Consider the following 24,456-nt stretch of genomic DNA (forward strand, 5'->3'; position numbering starts at 1 on the left):
TCAAGGCTGTTTCACAAATCAACCCTCCCACTGATCCAAATTACGGTGAGACTCTGACAGCTCATCTTACTTCCTCCTTGGCATCCAAATTGAAGCTCCAGAATTTTACCCTTGAAGGGGACTCTCTAGTGGTCATCATGGCCTTTGAACACCCCTCAATTGTTCAAGACTAAAAATAGCGGACCTCATCGTAGCCTCCTTCTCCCTCATACCAGCATCCTCTTCTTGGATGGCTCGAAAAATTCACCAAAATGCAAACTTATGTGCTCACCATATAGCTTATTGGGCCGCGGCCATAGCTCACTTTGACTGCATTTCCACTTACTTTAGTCCCATTTCTTCTTCTCCTATTTTTAGTGGACATGATCCACCTTCTTAGTTTTTTGGTTTTTCTTCTATTCTGTTTGCGTCTGTTTTTATTGCAATTGTTCTTAAAAAAAAAAAAAAAAAAATTTGTTTAACCAAATAGTAGATAATTTTTTTTTTTTCTTTTTAAATGTAGCATTTAACCTAAGAAATTACCAACGTTTGTGGGACCACGTAATCCAAAGCCTTCAATCCTTCTTGCATAGCTTAATAAAGATTTCAAACTTTCTTTCAATCCAAGCAATGAAAAAGTAATAAAAAATTCCATAGAAGCTTCAAATCGACCTTTTTTCTGTGTCATTGGAAAGAATTCCAAATCTTAGAACCAAAACATGCGTCTGCAAAACTTCCTCAAAACCCTGAAAACCGTTAAAAGAGGTCACCCTCCAAACCTAGCCCCTAAACCCAAGCAAGCAATAACAGAAATAATCTCCAAAACCCTAAACCTCTCAGCTCCCAACGCCTTCCTCTCCAATCTCAACCCCACCACGCTTCTCCATGTTCTCACAGACCCAGATCTTAAATCCTCGAAATGCTTGCGTTTCTTCGAGTTTCTCCTTCAGAACCAATCTCTCATATCCTTCAAGCCTGACCTTGAAGCCCACTTGACCCTAACTTGCAGGCTTCTCAGGGAGAGAAGGTTCTCGGATGCCGAGAAAACCATTAAATTTGTCTCGGTTGGCGAAAATTCCAGGTACCCATTCTCTGTTATTGCTCCTGGAGTTGGGAATTGCTGCAGTGATCCAAAAGTTATGGCGAAGTTTTTCAACTCTATGCTTAAGGTTTATTCTGATTGCAAAATGGTCGACGTAGTTTCGGAAGTTTTCGATTATATGAAAAACAATGGAATTGGAATCGATGAGAAGACGTGTACCGTACATTTACTTGCCCTTAGAAGTTCTGATCATGTGCAATTGGGTTTAGATTTCTTTTATCGAATGGTGGAGTCGGGCATTGAGGTTTCTGTGTATTCTTTGACAGCGGTGGTGGATGGGCTGTGCAGGAGTGGAAATGTCAAGAGGGGCAGGGAGTTGGTGGAGGAGATGATTGGTAGAGGAATTAAACCCAATGCTGTTACGTTCAATGTAATGGTGGATGCTTGTGCGAAGAGATGGAATCTTGGGGAGTTGGATATGGTTTTGCTTTTGATGGAGAAGGAAGGGGTGGCATTCAATGATCACACATACAAGATTTTGATCGATGGGCTCACGAGTTTTGGCAAGGTCGACGAAGCCAAAAGGTTGGTTTTGGAGATGCATGATAAAGGTTTCAAAGTGGACACGTATTTGTACAATATGATCATTAATGGGTATTGTAGATTGGGGGCTATGGAAAGTGCGGTTTCCCTGTTCGATGAAATGACCCAGAGAAGTGCTTTTCGTAATGCTGATACGTACTGGGCCCTGATAAGTGGTCTTTGCAAGGCTGAAGAAATGGGGCTGGCAAAGGCATACGTGAATGAAATGCAGACCAAAGGGATAGAACTACACAACATCATGTTTAATACGTTGATTGATGAGTTTTGCAACACAGGGATGGTGGTTCAAGCTTTTGAGTTGCAAGTTTTGATGGAGAAGAAAGGATTAATTGCTGATTTAACTGTGTGTGGGAAGATAGTGAGTGGATTATGTAAGTTGAATAGGGCCGAGGAAGCAAAGAGGCTACTGAACTTGATGGTTAAAAGGGGTGCAACCCCAGAAATTGCGAGGTTCACTAATTGAATTGATATTGAAGATATTTGTTCTGGTGGTAGGGAAAGGTCTGTTTCAGAGGATGGAGCAATGGGCACGAGTTCTAACATTCAGTGGTTTGATGAGATGACAGACAAGGGTTTTATGCTCGACTGGACTCTTATTTTTAGAGAGATCAGTTACAGAAAACTCTTCACTAAGTTTTGAGGCTTGTCAAAGGACTGGAGGTCAGATGAAGCACTAGAAAGAAATGTGTGATGACTGTAGAGGTGTGCTGAAGATAGACATCTCTGCGCAATAGAGGATATTTTTTTAGAAGCATATCCCTCTGGGGAGTTGCAGTATCTGCCCTGGATAGGGTAAGAGTATAATGGTATTAGTCTTAATGAATAACAGTGTCCTAAAATATTTATTTACACTATTTCTTTACCTTGAGCTATTTTATTGGGATCAAAAGACTTGGACAAGTGTTAAAGAAAAAATAATAATAATAACTGTTGCCCTTAAATTAAATAATGAGCATGGAGTTTTTGGGCCTGCCATTTTGTTCATTTAATTCTTACACCGTGTTGTTTCCAGGGATGAACAGCTACTACACAAGGAAAAGGATGTTTAAATAAAATGGATAATATTTATTTCAGGGTTGAGATTTAAAGTTAGTACATTAAAAGATGTGTTAATGTACCAACTTTAAAAGGGCCATCTCACAAGCAACGTAAGTCGTAAGTTGTAAAGGATGGTCAATGGCCGAGCATGTTGGCACCTTTCCTCGGGTTGCGTAGATTCTTGTTTCAGCGAGAACAGTCATTTTATACAAAGCTGGGGTTTGTTATCTTACATGGCTCGTGAAATCTGCGGAGGTTTAAGGTTGCTGCTGTCGGAGAGAGGCTGATGGAGATATTAACCAAGGTGGAGGAGCTCCATATAGGGATGGGATTGCAGCTTGCTCCTGGAAAAAGTTTATGGGCATGGGGGATACTACAAAGTACAACGGAAAATGACGGTTTGACCTTCGATGCCAGGCTTTGCTTGGTGATATCAGATTTTCCGTTGTCTCGTTTTTATATTTTCATAATCAGATATCTCTGCTTTGTCAATCATATTTGTTCGTCTTTTTTGTGCGTTTTTTTTTTTTTTCTCGAGATAATGTTAGATGAAAAATAACAATTAACAATAATTAGGACCTATATTATAAGTGGGATCAATTAGGACATTCACGCTTCTTTTTTTCTGGATAATGAGGTATTGAATCATTGTCTTTAGCCGACCTAAATCCTGATCAGTACTTAGGTAGAGAATCTAAATGTTAATGCTCTGCAACCCTCCAAATTCGTGGCATTACATATCATAATGGGTTGAATAATGCTACTATTTACGCTTATTTATCATACCTATATAACATTGACTGACACGACGTGTTTTAAGTGACTTATAATGACAATCACTTTAAAAAAACCCAAAAGTATGTCAGCTAGTATAACATGGGTGTAATAAATGAGTATGAAACATAGCATTATTCGTTTGGATTACTTATTCCATAGGCAAAATGACAGCCTATTTGAAACTAACCACGAGCATCTTTGCATTTGTAATGCAGAACCACTGTTGAGAAGAATTGAAGTGCAAATCAGAGCAACATTTTTACCTACTGAGAATAAGAACATTTTCATTTCATGTATATTTTTCCCTAGTGTCACACACCTCCAAAGTTCCCAGACCAATACCACCTAAGACCCCCACAGATACCAGCAGCCAAAAACAAAATAACCTATATACTCTTTTAACTTTTTGTTTTTCCTTTCACTCCACGAGTAACAGAGCAAACCTATACATCGTATATTTCCAATGTAAACTAGGAGAATTACGTAATCAGTATTACCTCTTCATGTAAGGCTCACAAAGTATTTTCTCTTACTGTTGATCTGCGGTCTCTTCCCGCTCTTTGGAATCACCTTCCACAAGTGTTGGATCTATTTCAACGTTGGCAGTGAGTGGGCCTGAATCACCTTCAACAAGAGTTGGATCTATTTCAATGTTGGTAGTGAGTGGGCCTTGTGGGGTTCCAAAAAGTGTCGTCAATATCTGTCTATGGCATTCATCACAAAAGTAGATGTAAGTAAAATGACCCTCGTATGGGAGCTTATGTACTGCAGCTCCTGGTAGAACCCGGTGCACAAAATCAGTCATTGATGGCGGGACCACTCTATCATCCATCCCCTGTAAAACAATGGATTTTTTTTTTCCAGATTAACAAGAAAGGATCTCAAAAAAATGTGTTGCTAGCAAATACATGATACCTCCACATAAAAAAACAATACATATATTCAAGAAACTGCTTGATTTTATAGGAAAAAAAAAAGAGAGATTGAAATCATTTCCTGGCTTTAGAATCGTTTCCTAACTCTTTAAGTAAACTATCACTAGAATTGTTTTTACTGATGTCTAGCTTTCCTTTTTTTTTTTTTTTTTTTTTTTTTTTTTAACGTAGGAGAACTTTATTCAGATTAATTACATGTCGCAAACGCATACTATACAACAATCCTCACCGTTAATCAAACTCCTACGGGTAACTGACCTCACCCGCAAGAACCAGTTTATCCTCTAGCTTTCCTCTTTGTACAACAATATATTCGATTGTAACAATTTGCTTTACTCAACCCAAAAAAAATTGATTATACATCCTTCTAGCAGAAGCCTTCTTCTTTTAGAATTTTCGCAAAAGTTGTTTTTATGTGTTCCATCAGCATCAGAGCAAGTCAACTACAATAGTTATTTCCAAGTAACTGAACTTGTTCTAATCTCCTCAACTTATTAAAGAAGGTAAACTACATCCATCAACTATCTCTAGAAACAGAAAGTCTACAGCAATGAATAAGCAAACTGTAAGCCGACCATGTCCAAGTTATCTTAAGAGTGCTAAAGCATTAAAATATAAACCAGCTGAAACAAAGATGGAGAGAATGGAGACATCACTAACCTGCCATATGTGAATTGGGCCAAAGAAGCCTGTGTATTCCTCTTTAGGTTCAGTGAGCATAGCCTTGAGCCAATTAAGCATGCCTTTCCCTCGCTGTTTCTTTTGTAATTTAAGATCTGCAAGGCTGAAACCCCAATTTGAGACCTGTAACACAGCTTCCTCGACAAAGGGTTTTGTATTTCCCTGCCTAATTGATTCTTCCACATCCCTTTGCCAGAATTCTTCATAGAGTGGGTCTTCTAACAAAGCTCTATCCTAGAAAGATTATTAATATCCTTGATAAGGAGTAATACAAGTAAACAAAAATTTCAATGGGACATCTCAAAAAATATGAAAATGTCAACATTTAAAAAGGGAGCCAATCTACTGAACAGTCGGATAAAGTGATCGAGCTCTTGATAAATTCAAGTACATATGCCGAGTTGTTGCACCATTTTCTCCAACTAATTGGAAGCAGCAGTACAAATGCTCTTTTACCATAGCACATCAAAGATATTGTGTATTTTCAACATAAATCACCAGCACCATACAGGCCTCTTCTACCAACCCCTTCTTCTTTTTTTCATCAATCTTTTTGTTTTTTGTTTTGTTTTATATTTATTTATAAAGATATTTCTTTTCATCAACCTCTAAAAGCACTCATTACTTGTATATTTTTTGTGTACCTGAAAACACCTTACGCTTTTAATGATATCTCGATTACTTAAAAAAAAAAAAACAAAACACTCACTCCTTGATGGCATTCCCCTAGCTCTATACCAAGGCATCCTTCTTATCTATTCAAACAGCACAAAGGCTGAACTGACTTAGAAGAACATGCTAAGATTTCTCGCAACTTTCCTTCCAATATCTAGAAACTAATTTGTTTCAACTGAAATTGTAAAAGCACGATACAGGAAGCAGGACAGAAGAAAAAAAATTAAGAGAGAGAGAGAGAATCCATCGGCAACCATTAGAAGACAACACAGAGTAGAGATGATATTGTGGTCTAATTCGAAGATACATCATCTGAAAGCAATCATGAGTGAAAAAAATGTCTCACCCTCTTTCCCAGTGACAATGACAGCCACTTATCAATCTGACCATGCTTTCCAGACAAGAAGCTTTGACGGTAGAAGTAAGAAAGAAAGCTAGGAAACCTCAAAGCTAAAAAGTACATAAATTTCCTCCTTCGTGTCCATTTATCCCAGGTTCCACGTTTCTCTACTTTGGCCATGCATGGATCATATGGATTAACCATTGGAGCAAACATGGCTGCACCTGGTAGAATGTAGAATAAATCTTCATTTCCTCGACAACAAGAATGAGTAATGCATGATGATGGTCATGTGTTGTAAAATGTTCTGTTGTATTGATCAACTTAGAAAAAATTGGCTTTGTAAATTCATATCATCAACATAGTTCTAAAAGTAAAGCGATTTACCACGTCAAACTATTGCATGTCAACATAGGTTACCAAATTTTACCAACACCTTGCCCCTATTTCATGCAGTTATTAGTCCACTTCCTTCAAGAGCAGCAAACTTTGGAACCATGTCAACAATATCAAGATTGTCAACTCAGTTAAAAAAGACGTTGGAATAAGCAGTGCAAATAATCTTTTCACCATACCATGCTAATCACAGTTATGGTCTAAAAGTACTTGTCATGTCCTCCACCGTACTCTTTTATCATCTTTTCCGGGTATCACACAATTCATACAGACCTTTCAACTAATCAAAATTCTACTGACCTTTTTTTTTTTTTTGAGGATTGATAATACTATATTTTAAGTTTTCTTCATGGCAACTGGAATATATCTCATGCAAATATTTTACCCTTTTTTTGGTTCTAAGAAGATATCTTTGACCATATTCTTTTCTGTGGTGTAACCAAGGAGAACTTCGAAAAAAGAAAGAAGAAAAAAAAGATCTTATTTCCACCACTTAACCCTGCACCAGGAAAAGCACATTACCACTACATTGTCTTATTCCATTTCAAAGGGAACAACATCACCAAAAAAATCCAGCGTTCAGAAAACTCAAAATCCAAGCAATAAATTTTTAAAGGAAGAGGAAAGAGAGTATATATCATCAATGAGAAATACAGGCAAATGCAAAAGTTACTCTATTCCAACCACTAAAGGATAAGTTATATGAGATTCTTATTCATTCAAAGAGAGGGCTGTTGGTTTGTGAGGTTCCACAATCTAGCCAAGCAAAGCTGATGCAAATAAATTTTTTGTGGAAATAATAACAGACATAATACCAGCAACTCTATCAGGAATGTATCTGAGTGCAGCCCAAGCATGCATGCTTCCGCTCGAGTATCCCACAACCCAGAACTTGTCATTGATGCCAACACCATTTGCTAAAAGTAACATGTCCATTGCTGACGACTCAAGGTTCCTGTTGGGATGAGGATCACTCTCGCCAAAACCAGGAAGATCATATGTTAGCAAGCAAATCCCAAACTCTTCCAGCAGTGACGCCTTAAGTCCGGGTATTCCTAATTAAAAAGACCACACAGAAACTGAAAAAAATCAAAATTTGTGGAAGTATACATGGCAACAAATATACTCATACAAACAGGCAAGCTGTATGTTTTCAACACTGACTTATCAAAAAAAAAAAAGTGTTTTAAACACTGTAAATGTACAACCTGCAAGCCTCGAGGAAAGGAAGGTATGTGGAGTGAGGATAGAAAATCTAGCTCTTTCAGCTGAAACACCTTGCTCCTTGTAAGCCAAGTACCTACCATCCGGAAGCACTAGGAGGTTTGCACTAGGAGGATGCAGGTACACTTTCTTCGGCAATGGGATGGAAGAGGTATCATCTTCGGTACTCAGATTCAAGGCTGCAGATTAATTAACCACATTATCACGGGTTGAAGGATAACATAATAGAAGTACTAGAAGACATATACAAAAGCATACATTAAATATCTTGCAGCATAAATACCAAATTCACTGATATACACATCCATACAAACAAACATCTTCAGAATAAACAAAATATTCTAAAAGAACCCACGGTAATGCTTGAGAATGATGCAGTGTAAGATGCAGGAGAAAAACAAAACACCACGGCTAGAGAATGGATTAAAAATAACTTTGGAACAACAGAAGTTCCACAAACTTGCATTGAACAATTATATGAAGTAATTGATTATTTGCATACCATCTATGTTATATTACTCAATTAAGACCCAATTACATCACAGAATCGTTCCCGCAAATCACTCGAGTAAAGAAGTGCACATGAGGCATGAAATATTGTTTTCTAAGCTCCAGGGCCCAACGGATGGCAGGCAGAACCGAAAAGCTATAGAATACATGAACTTGCAATTACAAAAATTAATCAGAGCAAGTTTGGTTCATATGAGAGAGAGAGAGAGAGAGAGAGAGCCCAGGAAAAAAATTCTCAAGGGGCATCAAATTGATTCAAGGAGCTTATTTCCCAATCGAGAACCAAATGGTCAATTTAGTCATCATAAGGATCTCTAATAGCAGCTTTTCTACACTCCAGGAGAACATGGAAAGAAATTGAGTTGAAATTATATCAACATGCTCAGGAAATAAAGAACAAAAAAAAAAAAAAAAATCAATGAAAATGACTAGGAAACTACTTCAAGAAACAACATGAAACTAAGAAGTGAAAACAACGGGTGAAACTAAATACTACAACATGGTTTTTATGTAATGACAAGAAGCAAAATTCTCCAACACTAGGATTTGAAGCAAATCCTCCCAAACAATTCGTGCATACAAAATTTATAGAAAGCAGAAATTAAGTGAGCATTTAATGGCATTCTCCAAAGCAAATCAAATCAAATCTCAACCAATAGCAAATCGTCAACAAAATACCCAATAATTCTCTATACAAACAACAAACTAAGACGAACTTCTTTTCTCCAAATCGCCGGAAATCAAAACTCAGTTGCTTTCACTTTCCCGCATTTGGTCAACTACCAAACAGAGCATACTTTCTTTTCCCAAATTGTAAAAATAAATTCTAAAACTCCAAAAAATACTTATTTTCTCATTTCCTTACAATTTTCTCGGTAACCAACCAGAGACTTAGCCTGATGTCAATGACCTTAATCCCCCCACTTCTTCTCCAAAAACCCCAAACATACCTGCAAATGCAAAAGCGCAGACAAAGAATATAACCGCCAAGGCGTGCAAGGGATCCTTATCCTCCGGCAGGTACTGATTGAACACTCCCAGCTTCTCAGAAGCCCACCGCACTTTCCTCCCAACGTACGACGAGCCCTTCCCCAACGTCCTCCCGATGTACGAGTCCTCCCTCACTAAACTCTGACGCACTATATCCCTGCACCCCTTCCCGAACTCCACCGCCATCTCCGCCGCCGCCTTCACAAACTCCGTTACATGATCCGTCAACCCCTCCGGCGCCGAACTCTGCCATCCGGCATCGTTCCGATAACTGCCCGAGGACATTTTTCTTCCGCGCGGTTCTAGAACAGATTCACACAGCGCATCATGTGTGCGTACAGTTATGAGTAGCAAGAATCGGAGGCAAAGGTTGGGAAAAAGCTTGACTCCGACGCAAAGGTGGAAAGAGAATTTTCATCGGAGGGGGGACCAAAAGGGATTGACAAAGGAAGGGGCGAAAAGGCTGGTGAGAAATAATGGGGATGGATGTGGAAATTGCTGAGAGGGAGTTGAGCGGACTGCATGTGAGGAAAGAGAATGGAGTGGACGTGGGGAGATGCGGTTGGTGGGTGTTGATGGACGGTGAGGATTTGTCACGTGGGGAGGCGGTTATGCCAGTGAGTGAGAGACTGGTACTATTATCGTTGGGCGTAAAGGGCTGGATTTTCTGTCCTGTCATCTCGTTGCCTTGCGGGTGCGTGCGTTTGCCACGTCATGAATTTTCAAAATATATAATTTAATAAAAAAGAAAATGTTAAGTTTTCTTCAAATGTTCTCCTAGTGTTCTCTTAATTGTGATGTGATTTTTAAAATCATCAATAGATTAAAAGTCAATAATAATAATTTTAAATTCAACGACAATTTTAAAATTTATATCACAGTTAAGAACATATTAGAAGAATATTAAAAGAACACTTAATATTTTCCTAATAAAAACCTCTCAAATAATTAACTCTTCGCGCCCTTGTTAAGAGTCGCGGCAAAATATATAGTGGAATAAATATTTAACCCAAATTAAAATGCTTTAATTTTTTTAATTAAGGTAAATGTTTCTAATTTCTAACCAATAAATATGAAGTTCTAACATTCTACGTATAATTGTGCAACAATTAGAAATTAAAAGAATTGGTTCATCAATTCTTTGCCACATCAATCTCCCATAATTAGAAGAAAAAAAAAAAAAAATCCCATAATTATTGATGCGATAGTCACATCAGTTCATATCATAAGTGGCCGACCTTATCAAACAAATGGCGGTGGTTGCATTCGAACCCTTTTAAGTGGTCTGGATGGTCCTTGGCTGCAATCACTAAATGGCTCATATTATGTAGCTGCAACTAGAAGTAGCAAAATGGGTTGGCGGGTTGACCTGATTATGATTTGTAATGACTCATGACTTGTTTAGGGTCGATCCTACTAAATTTGGACACAACACAACAATTTCACAGGTCACCTGACACGACCCGCTTAACCCGTTTAGCTTAGAATATATATATATTTTTTTAAATGAAAGTGATGAGTCGGGTTATAAATGGGTCAAATGACCAGTTTATCAACATAAACTGGTCAATTGACCAGTTTATGACCCAAACCCATTAAGAGTTTAAAAAAAAAAAAAAAAAAAACGTGTATGGCAAAATAAACAGGTCAATCCGTTTATGACCCAAACCTGTTAAGGGTAAACCTAAACCCGGTAATTTTGTTTCGTGTTCGTATCGGGTTCGTGGGTCGTGTCAAAATTACCAACCCTAGCCACAACCGTCAAATCGAGTGGTTCGACAACTCTTGCCTAATAGATATCAACTATGAGTAGCATGTATATATTTGTTTTCCTTAGCATTGAGTAAGGAGGAGGGTTGTAAAATGCTAAGAAGTCTAACCTTACTCTCTAAATTTACTATAAAAATAATAAATAAATAAAAAAAGACAAGTGTTGATACTAAACTTTTAATTTCGTTATTTCACATAGACAAAAGATGCAAAGGAATGGACATTCGAAAACGAAAGTGCAACTTGTATACACCGACAATAATAATAATAATATTATTATTATTATTATTTTGACATTTTTGGACATATACCATGTCATTGGTTCCCTCCACCTCATCTATTTGTCTCAAGTGAAAATGACACAATATAATACGTGGAGAGAGTCTCCTTGAGTTGCTTTTATTTTATCTTACTTTTAATAAAGATCAGAGATGGGTTAGATGAACATGATTTTGCTTTCTTTTGATGTAAGACAAGAAAAAGTTTTCCTTTTGAGGACTTTGTTGCATATATATATATACACAATCATGCATGCATCATTATTACACAAGAAATTTATATGAGCTTCACTATGTATCAAACAAAATCATTATACAATTTGAGATATATTAAGGAGATAATTCATCTTTTGAATTTTGCCTTATCTTGGGTGATGGTAGAGTTATCCTTGAGAGGCGTGCTTGAACACCATGGGCCACAAGCTACCCCAAGAAAGCATGTTGTTGATTTGGTGATTATTCCCAAACCTCACTTCCACCTTTCTAAGACCTTTTCCTTTTAGCTAATTTAGGGTGGAATAGAGGTTTAGGTATCAATTAAGGTCTTTTTCTTTTTTTTCTCTTTATATAAATATAGCAATTAAGGTTTTTTATTTATTTATTTATTATTATTTTTTTATACATCATTCTTGCCCAGAAAGTTATTTTAGATTTTTATGTTTGATTCCGACTCCAATATTTTGAAGGCGGGAGTCGGATTGAAAATCACTTCCATTATAGGTGGAGTTGACAGCTTTCGACTTTGGCGGGGACGGATGCTAGAAGAGCCCTTTGCAACAGGGTCAGCGACATAATCAAAAATTCTTATTGACGGGACTAGAGTATAAATGAGAAGTGTATTAAGATTGAAAATAAAATTAGCATCAATTTAGTGTTAAGAAAAGTTTTTTTTTCTTTTTTTTTTTTAAAAAAAAAACATAGAATAATTGTTTCGTAATATAATTACAGCCATACATCATATGATGAAAAAAAAGAAGAAGCAAAAAAGCCTTAACCAAGGCAAGAAATTGAAGACCTTTCCCTTAGTAAGTTGTCCTAATAGAAATTTAGATAATTTCTATTTGGATAAATAATAAGATCACGGTCTTCATACTTATTGGAGCGTAACTTAAAGAGGTTCGTGTATGAGGTATAAACCGATGGAGATTATAAGTCAAAACTTTTCAAAACAAGAGAGGCCATAGCATATGCGGGTCGTCATGATCGACTCAATAGAGCGTTTGCGCCTAACCCTACTAGAAGATAGAGAGCCAAGAATTATGTCCCATCCACTTGGAATTGTAATGGGTTTGTGGTACAATTCTAGCATTTCCTATTTCCTAATAATTATTATGCATTAAGCAATTTGACAACTAAAGTGAATGTGATTATTAACGTAGCAGGATATTCCTTGCTTAGAAAGTGGTAAACTTTTTCTTCCAAGAGGCCATTATAAAATTAGAGAAAGCAAAGGCTGCATTTCTACGAGGAAAAGGCAGGCAAAAGGTGATAAGAAAAAGTTGCCGTGGAAAGCCAACAACTGTACGGTCCAAAAATAACTAAAAGTGATCCAGCAAATTCTTTGGCGAGGAAGAAATATCACCCACAACCCATGGGTTGTCCCAACATTATTTTAGGATAAATTTTATTTTTATTTTTCACTTGAAAGTAAAAATTACTGTTAAATCTAAAATTCAATGACAATTCATTTAAAATGCAACTGTGATTGTCACAAAAATGATAAGTGTGTACTTGAGAATGTGAACGGGATTTTTAATTTAGCAGACTTTTTATTAGGGTTGCTTTTACCTTGTAGGTGTTTTGGTAGGGTTGAAGGGTATTTTGATAGTCGTCTGTTTTGGAAATTTGGGTAGGGTTGAAGAGTCTCGAGATGGTCATGCCCTTACTTGCTTATTCTATTGTGGTGTTTAAACTGCTTTTAGCGGCCTTATAAAGAAAACTGGGTCATTTTATGACTCATTTTCTATTTTCAATGTTTTAGGATGTGTTTAAGATTGCAATTTTACAAGAATAATTTGCGTTTTTAAAAGATATCACAAAACATAGGACGTGTGGAATTGCAATTTAAAAATCACTTAATTTAATTTAATTTTTTTTAAAAAAAAATCCTGTGATTTCTATAAGCAAGCTAGGAAATGCTTATTTGAAAAAGTGCGAATTTAAACTAAAATTACGATTTTGCATAATAAATATTCGATAAAAGGTATTTTTTAACATATTTTATCAAACGTCTTTGTAATTTTAAAAACACAATTTTTAAAATTGGACTTATTAAAACTACTATCTCAAAAAGACCCGTAATCTCACATTACAACAAAAGGGAGCCACAGAGACAGAGGAACCCCAATCCTAGTTAGCACATGACTCCCTGGCAGGCCTCAATGATTTGAGTGGTCCTTTTAACAGCAGTTGGAAGAATCACACACCTAACGATTTCTTCAACTAATTGGTTTCCAATAGGGTTTATTCCCCATATAGATATTAAAAAAAAAAAAAAAAAAAAAAAAAGGAAAAAAAGATAAAGTATTTGTGGTTGCGAGCCACATGGGTAGGTACTAGCCAGAGACTCCATGGCCAAAAAGCAATTTAATTTAGGCAAATGCAAAAAGTTAGAATCCAACAATCAAGCATTTTCTTTTTTTTACCACATTTGTAAAATTTATAACTTAAAAATTATAATTATGATTGTATATTTTGGAAGAGAACATGTGACTTACTAAACTTTAACGGAAAAATGCAAACTTAGTCGACATGGTTTATTTGGTTTACAATTAGCTTCATGTGGTACCAAAATAAATTCCTTACAGTCAAATTGACTTAGCCGATTCCGATAGTGTGACACATCAAAACCAATAAATTTGTGACACTTATTCTATTTAAGTCAGTGTTATACTAATAAAATTTATTAAGTCAATTGACGAAATTTGACTATATGAAGTATTTTTTTTTTACATATCTCAGGGATATTTGAGTTTATTTTGATAACATAAGAAGCAAATTTTAAATAAGGTAAACCATGCGCATTGATTGATTTTGCATTTTTTTTTTCTCAAAATTTAAAGGCAAATTAGTTCAAGATCTTGTGTTTTTTTTTTTTTTTTTTTTTTTGGTTGAAACGTACCATACTCATTCATTGATAAAAATCGCGAGCCTAAAGCTCTTACAAACAGAACAAAAAGTTCTGAAGTAAATCATAGCTAAAGTTAAAGATACAGTTATCAACAACAGACCAAATCAACCATAACACATCATCCACTAACCTATGACTAATCATCAGGTTTAAAAATCAGATCTGCATCAAACAGACACCATCTAATGCATAGGTAGCGCTTATTCCTTGGCTTTGAGAGCAAAACCCCCATGCCGATACTTATTCCTCGGCCTTGAGAGCAAAACCCCTAAGCCGATACTCATCCTCCTCGACCCGAAGGCCAGGATAAAGTTCACATCTACAACCCAAGGGTTTGGACCAGTAATAACGGACAGCAACCGGGCGCAACAAAGTAGGAGGGGAGAGCCTTATTACAAGCAAAAAGAAAAAACTATACAGAGAAATAAAAGGAACAGTAAAACAAATGCAGAAAAAGAAATTACAGAAAAAAAAACAATACAGGAAAATAAATGCGAAAAACACACAAAGTAGTTCACGGCAGTTGAAGGAGGCCGATTGCGAGCTGGCTGGAAACCGCCGTGGAAGGTGGCACAAAAAGCTTGGCGCGGGAGGGGCGCGTGAAAAGACCCGACAGCGAGCGGTGAGCGGCGAAGCCGGCGCGGAGAAGATCGGCGGCACACACAAACAAACAGGGAGGGGGAGAGTTTGAGTGAAAACCCCCAAAAGCAGTACCCACCGAGAGAGAACACAAGCACAACAGAACATAAAACACCAAAGACAGAAACAAGCCCAGCCCGATCGACGGAACCCTTGCAAAAGGTGGGATGTGGGGGAAGAGAGGGGGCACCGGACTAGGGACATCAAGTAAAATACTAGCACCTGGAGCGGAGAGGTTGAGGGGAGGAGGGATGCAGGCAACGGGCATCCCTCCTCCCTTGAGGAGGCGGCGGCGCTCTAGAGGGTGGGGGGCTTAGGGTTTTACAGGGCTCTGGAGGGGAGGGGAGGGGGGGCTTTATACGACCCTAGTTTTCAATTTAATTAATAGATTTAAAACATGAGTTTTAAACCCATTCTAAGTTTAAGACCATTATCTCAAATAGATAAAAAGAAATGCTTCTGAAAATACAATTATACACTGAAAATAATTATTTTCAACCTTTACCTAAAATATTCAGTAAAAGGTTTTGTAGACTTGTAGTCATAAACATCTAAATTGCGATGCCATTTATTTCCTTTTATTACGAAGGAGTTATTGAGCGATGCAACAATCAAGAGTTCAAAAAAACCAAGCAAGAGTTCAACTGCTTCATTGGGTAGACAGTAGTTAAGATCTTTGCTTAAAGGTTAAGGCATCGTAAAAAAAAGAAAAAGAAAAAAAAAATAGATCTACCTTTGCTTTAATTTCATCTAAAACATAATTGTAATTAAAATGTAAACAATCTTTATAAAAAATTATTTCATATCCATAATAGATAAAGCCAGTAAGTTTGAATAATTTATAATATATAAAGATATGTCATTGGTTTTCAATTTTATTTTAGGGTTAAATACTTTTTTGCCCTCAGTGGTTTAACGACTTTATTTTTTGCTCCTTTGGTTTTATTTTGTATCAAAAATGGTACCTCAATAATAGGAAAAAATGGAGATAGTACCTCCGTCTAAATTCCATACAAAATTTGACTAAAAGCCACGTCAGAACTGATATGTGTCCATATATTAATTAAAAATATAAAATAATATTTTTAAAATTAAAAAAATAAAAAAATAAAAAATAAACAAACAAGGGAAAGGGGTGGCTCGGGCCAGCCACCCCTTTGGACAACATGGGGGTAGTTGGCCACCCCCATTTTGCCCCCATGGGGTGGCTAAAGCCACCCTTTCCTAGTTTGGAGGCAGCTGAACCACTCTTAGCCTCAATTTGCAAAATGGGGGTGGCCAAAACCACCCCCCCAATGCTGTTGGGGGTGGTCTATTGGGTTTGGTTTCGGCCACCGTAGACCCGTCACCCTTAGGGGACAACCCTAAATTTTTTTATTTTATTTATTTTTAACTTGCCCTTGGGGTTGGCCGAACCACCCCAAGGGCCCCTGGGGGTGGTTTGGCCACCCCCAAACTGGCAAGGGGTGGCTCCAGCCATTTCGATGGGGGCAAAATGGCAGTTAAAAAATAAAGAAGTAAAACCACCACCCCAATGTTGTCCAAATCGAGCCACCCCTTTCCACTGTATTATTTTTTTTGGTTAAGTACTCTATTCACCCATGTGGTTTTACTTCTTTATTTTTTGATCTCTAGAGTTTACTTTTTTATTATAAGAGGTTCCTTTGTTTTGGTTAAAGACAGAGACAGTCCCTTCGTCCAAAATTTGACGGAACGCCACATCAGCACCAATCACGGTTTGACACGTGTTTCATATAATTAATTAATTAAAAAATATTTTTTTAAAAAATAAAAAATATTAAAAATTATATTTAATTAATTAATTAATTTTTTTTTTTTTTTTAAAAAAAGGGGGTGGCTCTTTGGCCATTTGGGCCATGGGGGTGGTTGGCCGAACCACCCCCAAGGGCCATGGGGGTGGTTCGGCCACTCCCAAGGGCCTTTTGGCAATTTTTTTTTTTTTTTTTTTTTCAATTGGCCTTGGAAGTGGCCGAACCATCCCCATGGCCCAAATGGCCAAAAGCCACCCCCAATTTTTATTTTATTTTTTATTTTATTATAAATTAAATCTATTTTTTTTTAATTAATTATATGGACACATGTCAAACCGTGATTGGTGTTAATGTGTCGTTCCGTCAGATTTTGGATGGAATGACCATCTCTGTCTTTAAGCAAACCAGAGGGATCTCTTGTGATAAAAAGTAAACCCTAAGAGTAAAAAAATAAAGAAGTTAGACCACAGGGGTGAATAAGGTATTTAACCCTATTTTTTTTCTTCTAACTTTTTAATATTTTTAATTTTTAATTATTACATGGACACATGCCAATTTTTTAATGGTTCTGATGTGGCTTTTCGTAAAATTTTGAACGGAAGTATCATTTTCGTTTTTTGCCATTATTGAGGTATCATCTGTGATACAAAGTAAAACAAGAGGACAAAAAAGAAATTTTGAATAAGGTATTTAACCCTATTTTTTTTCTTCTAACTTTTTAATATTTTTAATTTTTAATTATTACATGGACACATGTCAATTTTTTAATGGTTCTGATGTGGCTTTTCGTAAAATTTTGAACGGAAGTATCATTTTCGTTTTTTGCCATTATTGAGGTATCATCTGTGATACAAAGTAAAACAAGAGGACAAAAAAGAAAGTTGTTAAATGGAACATGGCATCCAGCAATCCATAACTAAAATACAAGACAAACGACTCTACATAAACGGCACCTGAGTCCTTAAAATCCAACAAGTTCTCCAGCTTGCTAGAGCTGGTTGGCAAGACCACCAGCCCAAATAGCAGTCCCAAGCCCCAAGGGCTTGGGGGCGGTTCGTCCACCCCCAGACCGACCATGAGGTTGCTCTGGCCAACTCCTTTGATTTTGAATTTTTTGTTTTGTTTTAGGTTTTTATTATTGATTTTTTTTATTAGTTTTAATATTTAATGAATTTTATATTATTTGTTTAAAAAAAATATTTTTTTATTGCCCAAAACGACCCATTTAAAACTATCGCATGGTCCCCAAGAGGTAGCTCAATCGGCTGGGACTACATTTAATAAAGCGGAGGTCACTAGTTCGAATCCCTCTCCCCCTTCTTGTATGGACATGTCAAAAAAAAAAAAAAAATCTACCGCATGGACTCCTCGCCCATAGGAATAAGTCTAACCAACTCAAAATCATGATTCAAACATAAAGAAAAGGAGATGATCCTCAACAAGTAACATTTTCGAAAGATAAGATCTGTGGCCTGTGGTCCATTTCCCCTCTGGCATGTTCAACCTCCTCCACTCCCATTAGAGAAGAATATTTTTTGGGATCCAAAGTTTACAGTGAAAGAAGATTATAATTGTGCCAATGAGGACAAAAGTGAAGAGTATTTGCCATCTGCCTGGCTTTAAGAAAAAAGATTGAGCTGTTGTAGCCATACTCAAAAAATAGAACTCAGACTGTATTTCCAGACTCTTCCATTCATATAGCCAGAAAAAGGAAATTGGAATCCTCATAATCTGATGATAAACAACTTGAACTGAAATAATGCACCTAAAATGGTTAATTCTATGACCTACTAAGTTGGTATGTAAAGTTGATTTAATCAGGTGTCTGTATCAGGTTAGCCCAATCAAATATCAAATTTGCAACCATCTTCCACGTGTCACCTAAAAGAGCATTCCCAGCAACTACTCGATCATTTTCCTTAAATTTAAAGATTACTACTTTTTACTTCCATATGTCAATATACACCCAATAATTTCCTTAAATGATTCCCTATATCATTAATATATATATATATATATTATTTTACCTTTTTTATATTTTATTCCTTTAATTTATACTTTCTCTCTCTCTCCCTCATTTTTTCTTCTTCTTTCTTCTGGCAGTAGCCATTTCTTCTTCCATGTGATTTCGCACTTTTCTTCTCAAATGGTTCAAGTTTGTGTCTTCTATTTCTTCTCCGATTTGTGTCTGCGATTTTTTCTCCGAATTCTTCTCTGATCTGCGATTTCTTCTCCAATTTGCGTCAAGTTTGAGGACTCAGAGCGATACATTTATGGATGGAAATCCGATTGTAAACAAGGACGGTGTTCAGATCATCTCTCAGATCGAAGTTGAAGCAGTAAGATTTGATGTTTTGATTTCAGTATCTGATTTACGATTTGCAATTTCTCCTCTGATTCACCATGCTCATTCCCTCTCTTCTCCTCTGAAACCTCAAGAAACCCTCCACCTTCTTTGATATTGTTGCTGGCCATTGGAAATGACTTGACAAAATCAGAGGTCTCTTTGAGATTAAGCTTGCAAATTGGGTCAAGGAAGGCCTCTCTTCTCCTTCTGCGTTTGCTTGAACAAAGAAGGAGAAAAGAAAATGCTGGGGAAAGAAGGGGAAGAGAGGAGAGAGGAGAGAGAGAGCGCATCAATTTTATCACTATAATATTCATTCGGATTGCTACAGTGGAACCCAAAACATTGGGTTCCACTGTAGCATCTGATGGTTTAATAAAATATATAGAGAGTCTGCTGTTGGTGGTTTTTTGCGATTTTTTTGACATTTTTCCTAAACTTAGGGAACAGACCCCCTTATGGAGAGTCTGTAGGGAATGTTCCAAGGCCTTAAAGTTTGAGCTCTCTTACATAGATAGAGCCTATGAGGCATAGGATTCAGGAGAAACGGAAAGAAAGAAGTTCACAGACTAGAAACAAGTAAAACAGGATAATAAAGCAACTTCTGGCATAGTTTGGAAACCAAGACCGCATAACACATACGCTCTTCTAAGACAACAGAATAAAAAGCAAACAAATAGTACTCAATAATTGAGAGAAAGATTTACATACTCAGAAAGAGAAAGCAAATTGAGATCAAAAGGCACAAACTATCATACAACTATGATCGAGCCGTAGGTCACCACAGATGCAGCACTTTAGCCCTCCAAAACTTTGATCTTATCAAGACAGTTTTGCGTCTGCTGAGTAGCATTAGCTGAGAACTTTAGTGCTCCAAAACTTTGATCTTATCAAGACAGTTTTGCATATGCTGAGTAGCATCAGCTGAGAGACGAGCCCCAACTATAAGTTTGTACTGTTCAAATTTCAGCTCATCGCACTTCAAGGCTGCGCTTTTACAAGCCTTTATGCTTCCTAGTACAAAGAAAATGATTTGTTATTATAAGTCCATTTTTGATAGATGATGGAAAAGTTCAGTATGCAAATATATTAAATTATGGTTTTGAGCTTTCAATGAAGTTGCTTGTTCATCTATATATATATATATATATATATTAAATTAGGTTTGCTTCTTTGTGAAAGCAGCAGTGAAGCGATATAAGTTAACATGTAATCATCCAATCTATAAAAGATTTTCTCATGAATATTAAGAAAAACATTGTGCTCATTATCCAAAATTATGTCTCATCGTGACAATTATAAGTGTGGTGCTTGAATAAATAAATTCCAATAGCAAGGTAATAAGCATAGCTTATGCAGTCTATTGCAGTAACACTCACACAATTTGTACATTTAAATAGGAAATTTCACAAAAAAGAAGAAGCTCTTCACAAATTCTTCAAACTCAATAATGATAAAAACAATGTTGGCGAATGTCCCAGTGACATAAAAACTAAAACTTCTTGAATTCTTTTTCTTGTAAATTTAAATCTGCAGAAATTATATTTAAGTATGTTGAAAGAAGCACGAAAAATGATCATCCTCGATTGCTAGCATCTAAGAGAGCCATTATATAGATATAGATAGAGATACACACACTTACATAAGCATTACAACATCAACATGCCCTTAAGAGTTTCCATCTGGGATTTATTTGACTTACCACTTAGGTCCAATAAGTTGAATAGCACGGGGCAATTTCCAATATTCCTAACCATGGTAATCGCAGACCAAACCTTTTGGTACTCCTCCCTTGAGGCTCTAATAATGCAAACCTTTGTAATGGGATTCACATACTTTACTACACAAAAACACACCACAAACTTCACAAATAAATTGAAAGACATGACAAGAAACTGTATTCAAAGAAAAACAAAAACTTGCGACATGGGTACTTTACCTTGGAACGACCCAAGTGACGAAGCAAGACCACACTCTCCAAAGTTCACAAGAATGCTGTCTTTGATTGCCTTTGAGACATTGAATTGGGTTATGATAATGGGATCGTCTCTCACAAGGTCTCTATTGGGATCCAAGAAAACTTCCACAACCATGTACCTGTTCTTGAATCCCACCATGATCGTTCTTTACCTACCGTACCACACACCCAACTTGTAAGATCATAGCAATTGAATTCACAACAAGAATATGATCTAGAAATAGAGGGAACACAAAAACCTTAGCTTTGGCTTTAATTGAAAATTTTCTGAAAACGGAAAAACAATAAGCAACAATGAAAAAACTACCATATTGATCGCTAAAGAGGTGAAAATCTGGAAGGATTTGATTGGCGCAACGACGTCGTTCTCCACTGTAATTGTTTCATGGGAAAACCCTAACCCTATTCATTGAATTCATGAAACAAAAGGGAGCTAAAGAGCAAATCTTTTTGACTATGAGCGACGTCGTACAAAAATGTTGGACCTGGACTTGAAAGTTTTCTTGGGCTCCAACTACTCGTGTAGTGTAAGGCCCAACGTGTAGTTCACGATGTGTCAATCCATGAGATACGCCAGTATAGTCTACGTTCCCATCGGAGAATGAGCCCTTAAAAACAAAGGCTAGAGAATTGACGAGAGAGAGAGAGAGGCGTTGTTGGACACGTGAGGGAAAAAATGGTTAGGTATGACGTGGGAGTCCATCACAGAACTGCAATTTTAAACGATAGGAGCACCCCAAATCCGGAATAGGATCCTCTCCAATCCAAAATGGACTAGAGAGTATCCAGTTCACGGCTAGGATTTCTTATCAAAAATCCTAGGGCCACATATCCCACTAATAAAAATAATAATTAAATAATAATCCTAGGGCCCATGGGGTGGACCGCGCCACCCCTAGGCCTTGGGGTGGCCCGCGCCGCCCCCAGATCTTGCTAGGGGTGGCTGTACCTACACAAAAGAGAATTAATGAAGTAAGATATCATTCCTCAACCTTAATATCCACCCAAGCAATTCATCTAAACAACTCAAATATTATATAATGAGGCAATTGATCTTCTCATTTCACCAGACAAATTTGGTGCTCATAAAACAAAACCCCATCACATTATGGAAACAGGAACAAACTTCCCACAATCTATCGCCCTTAATAATTGAAAAAGTTTGGATTCAGTCATATTGCTAAAAAGAATCCAGTCCCTGCAAACTGATTTAAACAAAAAAAAAAAAACCTCTCCTTTCACCAACTTGTGTGCTTTATGGCTGAATTGGAAGCTTTATGGACGGTGGTATGTGAAAGCGGATTTAGAAGTGAAGGCAAGAGTTCCCGATAGACAAAAGAGAAAAAAACACTCTTTTTGATGTTTCAGAACCTCGGCCATCAATGGGTTTTTTGGGGTTATCTTGTAGTACAAAATTTATTGTAGTGAGTGGTACAAAATTTTTATAGTGAGTAGTACAAAATTTATGAGCTTGTTTATAACCTAAAGAGTCAAAATGAAAAACCCCATTGAGCACAACCCACAAAAATCCAATGATGCAAAAATCACTAAGCAAAACCTAGATGAGAGAACCCCAAAATGCAGAATCTAGGGCGTTTTAGCCTGCATAACCCCAGTTGATACAAGTTTGGAATTTTAGCCGAGAGTGCCCAAATGCAGAATCTAAAACCAAAGGTTTCTATTACCTCAAATTCAGTTTCTAATTCATAAAACTAAAGCATCAAAAGCCCTAAATCCCATCCATCATCATTATCAAAATCAGATAACAAGATATACCCATTAACAAGATAAACCCTAAATCCCATTCTTCGTGTTGACGTTTGCTATGCCAAACCCATTACGGCTTTGCCATAGCAAACGTCAACACGAAGAAAAAGAATCGCGAGAAACAAAAAGAAAATTATACAAACGAAGCATCGAAGAGAGAGAGGGACTACTTACCGCCTGTGGAGGAGAGAGAGAGCGTTCTTCAACGCCGGTGGCCGGTGGTGGAGAGAGAGAGACTACTCGACAGTGGAGCACAACCCGTTCTAAGGTTGGGAGGTAGGTCGCCGGTGGCCGGAAACCTTGCGCCGGAGTGAGAGAGAGGGTAAACGACCTCCGTCGCCGGTGACCGGAGTGAGAGAGAGAGGGTAAGCGAGGGAGGGAGAGCGGGAGAGGGGGAGGGGATTCTGTGATTTTTTATTTTTAAAATTTTCAGGAAACGAAGGTGACACGTAACGGAAATGATTTCGAAAAAATATTTTTTGCATTTTAGGATGTTTATTACTACGTAAAATAATGGTGAAACCGAAAATCATTTCAATTTGACCAAAAATCCTTTACATTTATGGGAAAAATGGTTTACACTTTTTAATTTCGTAAACCATTTTCCCTGCTCAGCCCAAAAAAAACCCAACGCTCTTCTGATTAGAAAAAAAAAAACCAAAAAACCCCGATTCCTCACCTTCACGAACAGCTTCTCCTTCACCTTCACCTTCACGCACAGCGGCAGCTGCTGATTCTCCTTCACCTGCACAACTCATCTCTCTCGGCCGAGCTTCACTCTTCAACCCCGATGCAAGTACTCTCATCTTTCTCTTTCTTTGTTGAACCATATGTATGGAGCGATTCAAATCTACGAATTTCTCTTGGTAATTTTCGTTTGATTTTGGTTTCTTTCTCTGTTGGACAACTGGAAATCATTGAGCGATTTTGATTTTGGTTTCTTTCCCTATTAATGTATTAGATTTGCGATTTTGGTTTTGTGTCTAGGATGTAGATTTTGGAAAATGAGAACTTCTGCGATCTTTGTTGTTATAGGCTGTTTTGGTTGTTGATTCTTGGAAGTTCTGACTTTGAGATGAACCTCAATTGAATAGATTTTTGTTTCCTTTTGATTTTCTGGTTGTGTGATGGCAGATTGGGGGGGATTTTCCGTGGATCTTGGCTCTTTGCTTGGTGTTTTGCTATGTGAGGTCTTGGTTGGATTTCCCACATATATAGATTCATTCTTCCATGTGGGATCTCCTACATATATAGGTTCTCTGGGGTTGATTCTGGTTGTTGTGGAGTGGTTTGCTGGGGTGTTTAAGCAGTTTTTGAGTCTTTTCTGCTTGGTTGCTAAGGTTTCTTTTGCTCTGTTTCTTTTCTACTGTATGCTTAATATATATGCTAACAGTTGCTTGTTAGTTTATATAGCCACGTTTATGCTCTTTTGTTAGTTTGTTTGTAAGCTTTTGGTTAAGTTTGTTCATAGTATTGATAATCTAGTGTTTTGATTGATTGTGAATAATTTTGGAATAATCTAGTGTTTTGATTGATTGACATTTGAGTCCAAAATGCTTGTTTCTTATAAGGTCGGCTATGGTATCTT

The 24,456-nt window shown here is 37.1% G+C and overlaps 3 protein-coding genes across 5 annotated transcripts; 1 reads left to right on the forward strand and 2 right to left on the reverse strand.

Annotated features, from left to right (window-relative positions):
• Positions 1-618: 618 nt before the first annotated feature.
• LOC132163495 (Pentatricopeptide repeat (PPR) superfamily protein) lies at positions 619-3,168 on the forward strand. 2 transcript variants are annotated; one of them, XM_059573804.2, is made up of 2 exons: positions 619-2,430; positions 2,637-3,168. In XM_059573804.2, the coding sequence occupies exon 1, from the start codon at positions 699-701 to the stop codon at positions 2,085-2,087; it is 1,389 nt and encodes a 462-aa protein (XP_059429787.2). In that variant the 5' UTR covers positions 619-698; the 3' UTR covers positions 2,088-2,430; positions 2,637-3,168. The 2 variants fall into 2 exon arrangements, with proteins under 2 accessions (XP_059429787.2, XP_059429786.2); XM_059573803.2 differs by having other exon boundaries at positions 619-2,416.
• A 504-nt stretch (positions 3,169-3,672) lies between these two features.
• LOC132163494 (uncharacterized) lies at positions 3,673-9,687 on the reverse strand. Its single transcript, XM_059573802.2, has 6 exons — positions 9,151-9,687; positions 7,675-7,869; positions 7,282-7,521; positions 6,077-6,294; positions 5,035-5,289; positions 3,673-4,274 (listed from the first exon to the last, which is right to left on the reverse strand). The coding sequence occupies exons 1-6, from the start codon at positions 9,473-9,475 to the stop codon at positions 3,969-3,971; spliced, it is 1,539 nt and encodes a 512-aa protein (XP_059429785.2). The 5' UTR covers positions 9,476-9,687; the 3' UTR covers positions 3,673-3,968.
• Positions 9,688-19,710: 10,023 nt separating this feature from the next.
• On the reverse strand, positions 19,711-23,293 carry LOC132163938 (putative ribonuclease P/MRP protein subunit POP5). Of its 2 annotated transcripts, XM_059574321.2 has the most exons (5): positions 23,043-23,293; positions 21,409-22,050; positions 21,063-21,253; positions 20,826-20,963; positions 19,711-20,137 (listed from the first exon to the last, which is right to left on the reverse strand). In XM_059574321.2, exons 3-5 carry the CDS (start codon positions 21,238-21,240, stop codon positions 19,989-19,991), a joined length of 465 nt encoding a protein of 154 aa, XP_059430304.1. In that variant the 5' UTR covers positions 21,241-21,253; positions 21,409-22,050; positions 23,043-23,293; the 3' UTR covers positions 19,711-19,988. The 2 variants fall into 2 exon arrangements, with proteins under 2 accessions (XP_059430304.1, XP_059430303.1); XM_059574320.2 differs by lacking the exon at positions 21,409-22,050 and having other exon boundaries at positions 23,043-23,292.
• Positions 23,294-24,456: the final 1,163 nt, after the last annotated feature.

Source organism: Corylus avellana, chromosome 8 (genome assembly GCF_965113065.1).
Source record: "Corylus avellana chromosome 8, dhCorAvel1.hap1.2, whole genome shotgun sequence".
NCBI classification, from domain to species: domain Eukaryota; kingdom Viridiplantae; phylum Streptophyta; class Magnoliopsida; order Fagales; family Betulaceae; genus Corylus; species Corylus avellana.